This window comes from Salvelinus fontinalis, unplaced genomic scaffold (assembly GCF_029448725.1).
Source record: "Salvelinus fontinalis isolate EN_2023a unplaced genomic scaffold, ASM2944872v1 scaffold_1763, whole genome shotgun sequence".
In the NCBI taxonomy this organism is placed as follows: Eukaryota; Metazoa; Chordata; class Actinopteri; order Salmoniformes; family Salmonidae; genus Salvelinus; species Salvelinus fontinalis.
The window spans coordinates 3,706-13,960 of NW_026601972.1; the positions used below are offsets into that span (position 1 = coordinate 3,706).

A 10,255-nucleotide genomic window follows, 5' to 3' on the forward strand; every position below is an offset into this window, starting at 1 on the left:
CCCCTCCAGGTGTCGCCCATCTTCCCCATTATCCCCTGTGTATTTATGCCTGTGTTTTCTGTTGTTTTTTTGCCAGTTTGTCTTGATTGTTGGAGTCAACCAGCATTTTGTGTTCTCAGCTCCTGCTTTTCCCCAGTCTCTCCTTTCTTGTCCTCCCGGTTTTGACCCTTGCCTGTCCTGACTCTTCCATCTCACCTCTGTTAAACTTGACCTTCTTGTTCATATCTGGCTCAGCATAGATGACCTTTGACATCTTTAACAATGCCTGGGTCTTTCTTTCTATGTAGGTCTACTATACATTAAGTGTCTGCTTCTAGAATTAATGTGGTGGTCTTCCAACATGGCCGCCAGGAGGCGTCGTACGTCAACTGCAAGTCCTCTATACGTTAAGTCTCTGCTTCTAGTGATATCTCTGTCTCTGAGTCATCTGTGTGTCTCTGTCTGTGTGACAGCTGTTGGTGTTAACTCTAGGGAAGTATCAACAAAATGACACTGGTAGTTGTGGCTATGCTAATATATATTTTTTACATGTTTGCATACTTGCGTATGTGTGTGTGAGAGATTGTCACAGTGATTATTCTTAACCATTATCTGCAGCACAATATAAATCATTACATGTCTCTTCATGGTCACCTTGTCCAGTGTAACGGCGTTCCTCCTCCTCTTCATCCGAAGAGGAGGAGCAGGGATTGAACCAAAATGCAGCTTCTTGAGTTGACATGATTTATTTAAAGAAAAGACGAAAACACGAACTTCACTATAAACTAACAAAACAACAAACGGAGTAGACAGACCTGGACGACGAACTTACATGAAACACGAAGAACTCACGAACAGGAAAATGACTACACAAAATGACGAACGAACGAAACAGTCCCGTATGGTGCAACATAGACACAGACACAGGAGACAACCACCCACAAACAAACACTGTGAAACTACCTACCTTAATATGATTCTCAATCAGAGGAGATGAAAACCACCTGCCTCTAATTGAGAACCATATTAGGTACCCATTAACCAACATAGAAACAGAAAACATAGACTGCCCACCCAAACTCACGTCCTGACCAACTAACACATACAAAACTAACAGAAAACAGGTCAGGAACGTGACATCCAGAGTATTTCTCAACACAGTCCTCCTGTCCAGGGAATGGGACTTGCTATTTGTGATGATGGACAGGACAATATCATACCAGGAAGATATAGATCATAGAGGGGAAGTGGACAACAACAAATGTAACAGCCCCAAGATAATTCAGGGAGTTTCCAGGACTCCTCCTTCCTTTCACCTTTCTGCTGATTTGGATCCTCTGTTTACTCCCAGATATACATCAACATGTTCAGGAGGTCCAGGACTACAAACATGGGTCATTATAATGTCCAGACAATAGATTTGAAAATACAAACTGCTCCAAGTGGATATTGAGGGTGGGTAGTCTTAACCAGTGAGGAGGAGATGGCGACAGAAACGGACGCAGCTCTGTTCTCTCTAAATGAACCTGATTGGTCGAGGAGTTTTTGTTATGAATATTATGAATAAATGACTAAACGTTGTATACATTTAACTGGAACTAAAACTAATTGAATTCTACCCTGTTTTTCTTTATTGATAAATAATGTTAGTTCATAAGAAAGAGGATATGTAGCATATATGGGGGAAGAAAGGGATGTCTGTGTGAGTCTAAAGAAAATTAAGTGGATCATTAACCTATGTTTTAACCGACTAAGCTATAACTCTGTGGAGATAAGGGAAGACAGCTCAAGCCCCTCTAGGTTTTCCGTATCTGGGGGGGACTGGAACTGTCAGCTAAGTGGTAATAAACTGTGGAGAGATTTTAGGAGATAATCCAGATATTGTGTGTAAGATATGTGCGTAAGTGTGTTAGAATGGACTTTTGATTAGCTTGTCCTTGTTGGAGAAGAGGAGGGACATTTAGAAAGCTATGACGCTGTTTGTGATATATGATCTAATGTACATGTTTTTTTTGGTCAGAGATCTCTCGAGAATAAATGCTATTGATTAATTTGGACACGGGTCTCTGTCTATTTTATGCAAATAAGAATCTTACAAATTCTTATAAACGGACAGAGTGTTTGCATTGTTATAATAAAATTGGTTAACAAACATTTAGGAAACTATTTCCTTCAACAGTTTTTGACTGAAGCTCGTTGAACCACTGAAAATAACAACTTAACTTCCCTCTTTTGGGACCCATATAGCAGAGTCTGATGTACTATCTTCATGTTGACTCTGGTAAACAGGACGCTACAATGTCAGGAAACAAGTAGGACTTTTATTAATATACTAATACAAACAAATACAACATTTGTGTGCCTGAGTTTGAGACAAAGATAGAGAGAGACAGAGGCAGAGGAGGAAGTTCTGTGCACTGTGTATGTGTTACAGTATGTTGTCATGGTGATGTTAAACCACTTTCTCACACATCCAGTTGAGTTTGCTGTCACATGACATGTCATTCCATGACTTTAGAGGACTCTGATCTTCGTGTATCTCAGCACAGTCCTCGTCCCCAGTAGGACCTGAATTATCAGGCTGTTTGGCATACCAGTACCTAAAGGGTTAACAACAGTCACATATCATGGTTATTACCAGTACCTACAGGGTTAAAAACAGTCAGATATCATGATTAATACCAGTACCTACAGGGTTAAAAACAGCAGGATTTCATGGTTAATACCAGTACCTACAGGGTTAAAAATAGTCAGATATCATGGTTAATACCAGTACCTACAGGGTTAAAACAGTCAGATATCATGGTTAAAACCAGTAGCTACAGGGTTAAAAACAGTCAGACATCACATCATAATACTAAATAATATGTCAACATCTTATAGTTAACTACTATGTGTACTGCTATCATCAATGACAGGAACCTGTATAGAAAAAGGTTGAAAGGAGCCTTATTGACAGATTAGTTATCATCTCTCACCTTGTGGTCAGTGGGGTGCCGTCCACCCATTTCCAGGTCCCTTCAGTAACAGAGTCAGTCAGACCAATCCAGACTCTCTTCTTGAGGTTGAAGAGAAATGTCTGTTGTTGAGAAAGATAAATTAGCAGATGTATATGTTTGATCATATCTACCCCCTGCACACCCATCGCCTCTCCATCTCACCTGTTCCTCTCTGCTGTTTATGATCACCAGGTCTGCTCCTCTCTCCAGACAGGCCTCTCTGCTCTCCTTCCAGGTTTTAGTCTCAGTAGACAGGAAGTACCAACTGGATTCAAACTTCTTCCAGCCTTCAGGACAGGTTTGAATATATTGATGAACATACGAATTTCCTTCAATTTATCACACTGGACACTTAATGAAAGAACACAGACTGATGATTAGTTGTGTGGGATTAATGATAATGTATTACTGTAGGTTTACTCACTGAGATTGATAAGCCTCCAGTTAAGAAACTCTCTCTCAGTCTGTAGCTTGTCTCTCTCTTTAGTCATGGTGTTGTAAGTGGTCTGTAGCTGGGCTCTCTCTTTAGTCATGGTGTTGTAACTGGTCTGTAGCTGGTCTCTCTCTTTAGTCATGGTGTTGTAACTGGTCTGTAGCTGGTCTCTCTCTTTAGTCAGGTTGTTGTAGCTGGTCTGTAGCTGTTCTATCTCTGCAGATGAGTTGGTCTTATAGGCTATGAAGCTCTTAGAGACCCCATCATCTGTTATCACAACAACAAAGTGTATCAATAAAATAGATAATCTGGTGAATTGTAGGTGAATGCTGGTGAATTGTAGGAATTGTAATTTAAGACTTACAGTAGACAGACAGGCCTATGATCCCAGCCAGTAGAACACACAGCAGCCCCAGACACACTGCAGCAACTCTGGAGGATCTCTTCCCTGAGTTATCAGGTTCTGTGGACACAGATACTGTACATAGCATCAATGAGACACAATAACACTTTTAAAGTGATGTTTTCTCACCCCATCTCACTTCCTGTTGAGGGGGACTTGTGGTTGTTAAAGATACAGCTTCACACTTTAACAGAATATATAGTTTCCAGCTACAGCTATCTCCTAGCCTTGCTAACATTAGCCTGCTAGCTAATGTTAGTAGAATTCATATGTTTAGGACAATCGTAACATATACAAATTGTAATTCGTAACATGTCATACAAAATGTAAATCGTAACATCATAGAAATTGTAATATGTAATATAGTGTCCAGCTACAGCTATCTCCTAGCCTTGCTAACGTTAGCCAGCTAGCTAATGTTAGTAGAATTCATATGTTTAGGACATTCGTAACATATACAAATTGTAATTCGTAACATGTCATACAAAATGTAAATCGTAACATCATAGAAATTGTAATTTGTAACATACAAAATGGATCATGGTGTCACGCCCTGAACTTAGAGAGCCTTTTTATGTCTCTATTTGGTTTGGTCAGGGTGTGATTTGGGGTGGGCATTCTATATTTTTGTTTTCTATGATTTTGTATTTTTATGTTTTGGCCGGGTATGGTTCTCAATCAGGGACAGCTGTCTTTCGTGGTCTCTGATTGGGAACCAAACTTAGGTAGCCCTTTTCCCTCCTTTCTAGGTGGAAACACTCTGATGTTTCTATGAAACTGTTTGAATGATGTCTGTGAATATAACTGAACTCATATGGCAGGCAAAAACCTGAGAAAAAAATCCAACCGGGAAGTGGGAAATCTGAGGTTTGTAGGTTTTCAACTCATCGCCTAGCACATACACAGTGGGATATGGGTCAGTTTGCACTTCCTACGGCTTCCACTAGATGTCAACAGTCTGTAGAACCTTGTCTGATGCCTCTACTGTGAAGTGGGGCCGAAGGAGACGGGAATGAGTAAGGTCTATCATGAGCTGACCATGCTCTGACCATGCGCGTTCACATGAGAGGGAGCTCTGTTCCATCGCACTTCTGAAGACAATGGAATTCTCCGGTTGGAACATTATTGAAAATGTATGTTAAAAACATCCTAAAGATTGATTCAATACATCGTTTGACATGTTTCTAATGACTGTTACGGAACTTTTTGACATTTCGTCTGCTTTTAGTGAACGCGCGTCCTGACTTTGGATTTGTTAACCAAACACGCTAACAAAAATAGCTATTTGGACATAAATTATGGACATTATCGAACAAAACGAACATTTCTTGTGGAAGTGGGAGTCCTGGGAGTGCATTCCAACGAAGATCAGCAAAGGTAAGTGGAGATTTATAATGCTATTTATGAGTTTTGTTGACTGCACAATTTGGCGGGTAACTGTATGGCTTCCTTTTGTGGCTGAACGCTGTTCTCAGATTATTGAATATTGTGCTTTTGCCGTAAAGCTTTTTGAAATCTGACACAACATGTATCTTTCATCAAAGTTTATGATGAGTATTTCTGTTATTTGATGTGGTTCTCTGCAATTTTCCAGATATTTTGGAGGCATTTCTGAACATGGCGCCAATGTAAACTGAGGTTTTTGGATTTAAATATGAACTTTATCGAACAAAACATATATGTATTTTGTAACATGAAGTCCTATGAGTGTCATCTGATGAAGATAATCAAAGGTTAGTGATTAATGTTATCTCTATTTCTGCTTTTTGTGACTCCTGTCATTGGCTGGATAAATGGCTGTGTTTTTCTGTGATTTTGCGGTGACCTAACATAATCGTTTGTGGTGCTTTCGCTGTAAAGCCTTTTTGAAATCGGACACTGTGGTGGGATTAACAAGAAGTGTATCTTTAAAATGGTGTGAAATACTTGCATGCTTGAGGAATTTTAATTGTGAGATTTCTGTTGTTTGAATTTGGCGCCCTGCTCATTCACTGGCTGTTGTCATATTGATCCCGTTAACGGGATTGCAGCCATAAGAAGTTAAAAAAAATATTGTTCCTTCATTTACTAATCTGTGCTTTGTTATTCTTATTATTAAAGTTATGAGCATAGGTGGGGCGGCAGCGTAGCCTAGTGGTTAGAGCATTGGACTAGTAACCAGAAAGGTTTCAAGATCAAATCCCTGAGCCGACAAGGTACAAAATTTGTCGTTCTGCCCCTGAACAAGGCAGTTACACCATCATTGAGAATAAGAATTTGTTCTTATTAACTGACTTGCCTAGTAAAATAATAGGTTTATATTTTTGGGAAAATCACATGACATTTTTCTAATAAAACTATTAGACTAACTAGTATGTCTACATACTCTCCTCTAAATCTAAAAAGAACAATTATTTGTCTTATTTTTTCTCTCTTCTTCATTCTATTAATTTCCTTCTTCCTCCTCTATGTCTCTCTCTGACACTAAGGATCTATCTCAATTAGTCTCTCCTCTCCTCTCCTCTCCTCTCCTCCTATCTCCTATCTCCTCTCCTCCTATCTCCTATCTCCTCTCCTTCTATCTCCTCTCCTCCGTGTCACTGTATCCAAAGATCAACATAGTAATTTCTACCAGCTAGCTAATGCTAGTAGAATTCATATGTTTAGGATGTTCATATGTTTATTGTATGTTTTTGCAAATTTGTAACATATCATTGTAATTTGTAACATATCATACAAAATGGATGATGGGCATCCACAATTTGATACATACCATATGAAAGGTAATATATCATATTATAATGGAGTGTCTCTGATTTACGTACGGAATAATACAAAATGTTTTGAGACGAGGTTGGAAATACACAGTGGCGAGTTACAGTACATACTGTAGGACTATATCAGCATAGTAATTACTAGACACTGAGAGAGAGAGCTTCGAATCATGTAAAAATATATGTTTTGACTCATGGATGTCATTTCATGAGAACTGTAGATGTATTATAGAAGCCGAGTACTATTTTCATTTGAAAATGTAATGGAAAGAGAGACAAAATGTGTTGATAATGGTATGCTCATCTTTGACAGTGTCTTTAAAGCTGTAAAAACATAGGACTATGTCTATAATTGAGGAGGATGTTTGTATTACAGTGTCTGACTGTCTGGATCTCTGTGTTGTTTAGGTACTGGCAGACGGACTGTGTTGAGACAAACTATGGACAAGAAGAACCTGTAAAGACTTGGAATGATGACAAATATCATAACTGGATCTGTGAGAAAGTGGTGTAACTATAACCTACTATGACGAAGTCCTCTCTCTCTCTCTCTCTCTCTCTCTCTCTCTCTCTCTCTCTCTCTCTCTCTCTCTCTCTCTCTCTCTCTCTCTCTCTCTCTCTCCTCTCTCTCTCTCTCTCTCTCTCTCTCTCTCTCTCTCTCTCCTCTCTCTCTCTCTCTCTCTCTCTCTCTCTCTCTCTCTCTCTCTCTCTCTCTCTCTCTCTCTCTCTCTCTCTCTCTCTCTCTCTCTCTCTCTCTCTCTCTCTCTCTCTCTCTCATGTTGATGGTTGGATACAGTACTGAATTGTTCAGTGATGATTCCACCTAGTGGTTAAAATGAGAGATTAACTCACATAGAGGTGAAATAGTGGTATTACAGACTTGTCTATGGGCTAGGGGAGACTTGTCTACAATCCTAGGGGAGGTGCCTTGGACTTTCTCCTATAATAGGGTTGAGTGTGTTTTACCTGAGTGCTGGTCTCCTGGTCCATTATTAGGAGCAGTGTCTGCTGTCTCTTCTCTCTTGGTGCTGGTCTCACCGTCTCTCAGGGTGTCTGCACTGATGTAGATATCCACAATCCTCTCCTCCATCTCACCTCTGTTAAACTTGACCTTCTTGTTCATATCTGGTTCAGCATAGATGACCTTTGACATCTTTAACAATGCCTGGGTCTTTCTTTCCATGTAGGTCTACTATACGTTAAGTCTCTGCTTCAAGAATTAATGTGGTGGTCTTCCAACATGGCAACCAGGAGGTGTCGTACGTCAACTGCAAGTCCTCTATATGTTAAGTCTCTGATTCTAGTGATATCTCTGTCTCTGAGTCATCAGTGTCTCTGTCTGTGTGACTACTGTAGGTGTTAACTACAGGGAAGTATCAACATAATGACACAGTAGTTATTAATAAAAAAAATAGAACACGTTTGCATGCTTGTGTCCGTGCTTGCGTGCGTGTGTATGTGTGTGTGTGTGTGTGCGTGTGAGAGATTGTTACAGTGGTTATTGGTAAAACAATTTCTGCAGCACAATATAAATCATTCCATGTCTCTACATGACCATATTGTCCAGAGTATATCTCAACACAGTCCTCATGTCCAGGGAATGGGACTTGCTATTTGTGATGATGGACAGGACACTATTATACCAGGAAGATATAGATCATAGAGGGGAAGTGGACAACAAAGGCTAGTTGTTAACATATATTAAATATCATATGTAACAGCCCCAAGATAATTCAGGGAGTTTCCAGAACTCCTCCTTCCTTTCACCTTTCTGCTGATCTGGACCCTCTGTTTACTCCCAAATATACATCAACATGTTCAGGAGGTCCAGGACTACAAACATGGGTCATTATAATGTCCATACAATAACTTTGACACTACAAACTGCTCCAAGTGGATATTGAGGGTGGGTAGTCTTAACCAGTGAGGATGAGATGACAACAGTAACCACCAGGGCTCTCCTCTAGAATGACATTTGAGTCTTTTAACAGATGCTCTTATCCAGAGCGACTTACACGACCAATTAGGGTTAAGTGCCTTGCTCAAGGGCACGTCAACAGATTTTTCACGTGATCGGCTCGGGATTTCGATGCAGCACCCTTCGGTTACTGGCCAATCAATCTTAACCTCTAGACAACCTGCCTCCCTCTCTCTTAATGAACCTGATTGGTCGAGGAGATTTTGAGTGACAGCTGGTGGAATGACAGAAAAGGTCCACTTCACTTCCCTCTTTTGGGACCCATATGGAGGAACAACAATCAAATATGAGCATTTGATATTGTGCTTATTTGTAATTTGACAACAGACTGACTTTCAAAGATTATTAGGAGAACACACAGCAGCCCCAGACACACTGCAGCAACTCCAGAGGGTCTCTTCCACCACTGAACATGTACTGAATCACACATTATTAAAGATCTTTAGTATTGTGTTTTACTGTATCATCCAGGATTGGGACAAATAAAGCTAGAGTACTACAGGATAAGCTCACTTGTTTAATATATTGTGTGTAATTTGTGTGTGTGTGTGTGTGTGTGTGTGTGTGTGTGTGTGTGTGTGTGTGTGTGTGTGTGTGTGTGTGTGTGTGTGTGTGTGTGTGTGTGTGTGTGTGTGTGTGTGTGTGTGTGTGTGTGTGTGTGTGTGTGTGTGTGTGTGTGTGTGTGTGTGTGTGTGTGTGTGTGTGTGTGCAATCTTACCTGACGCAACAACTCCATCTCTTGGACTGGGTTTGAAGTTGCCATATAACTGGCCATCGATGTCTGTGTTCTTCATTGCATTAGATTTGTTGTCTTCAAATCCATCTGTGTTTTCATAGACTCCTTCTGACATCTTACAATTGTGCTCAAATACAGTAACTTCTACTTCTAACCTCAACTCTAATGTACGTTTGTAGCTGTGTCTTCTCCCTGCACTGTCCTGCGTCTGTGTGACTTTAGGTAGTGAATCTCTTTATCAGTCAACTAAAGTGTGAGTTCAACACAACACAATCAGCAAGCCACCACGTGACTTCCACCAGCCTTAGTTTCATAATATAATACACGATATGGCTCTATATCATGCCATATGATGTATGTGTGATTTCACAGGGTCCCAAATCTGGATGTGCTAAAATTAATTGGGATCCTGTTAATTGACATATACACTACATATATCCTGACTGAGTTTACAGCACCCCCAGCCTTCAAATGGAGAGAACATTATGGCTCTCACTCTGTGACTGGTGGTGAGGGGGGAAGTTGTCCCTAGACGCTGATCTTGGGTCAGTTTTGCATTTCCACCAGAAATGGTTAAGGTTAGGATCGGGGGAGGGATTGCTGATCATAGATATATACTTAAGGGAAACTTCCCCCCCAGAGTTTGACTGGCCACCAAATACCATGTACTGTACAGTGCATTCAGAAAGTATTCAGACCCTTCACTTTTTGTCACATTTTGTTACGTTACAGCTTTATTCTAAAATTGTTTACATAGTTTTTTCCCTCATCAATCTACACACAATACCCCATAATAATGACTAAGCAAAAACAGGTTTTCAGAAATGCTTGCAGGACATATAGAAGAACCTATTGTTGACTTTCAAATGAATCATTAGACATAGTTTAACACAAAAGTAACACTAAGACATGGTTTTGAAATAAAGTTGAGGCCAAAGAGTAACAAGTATGCTGTCCAACCAGAGAGAGAAGAG

At 40.1% G+C, this 10,255-nt stretch overlaps 1 protein-coding gene across 1 annotated transcript; it reads right to left on the reverse strand.

Moving 5' to 3' along the window:
• Positions 1-2,431: 2,431 nt before the first annotated feature.
• On the reverse strand, positions 2,432-9,530 carry LOC129849936 (C-type lectin domain family 4 member M-like). Its single transcript, XM_055916607.1, has 7 exons — positions 9,264-9,530; positions 8,897-8,962; positions 3,776-3,811; positions 3,403-3,678; positions 3,141-3,307; positions 2,958-3,058; positions 2,432-2,579 (listed from the first exon to the last, which is right to left on the reverse strand). Exons 1-7 carry the CDS (start codon positions 9,394-9,396, stop codon positions 2,432-2,434), a joined length of 927 nt encoding a protein of 308 aa, XP_055772582.1. The 5' UTR covers positions 9,397-9,530.
• Between the last annotated feature and the right edge of the window lie 725 nt (positions 9,531-10,255).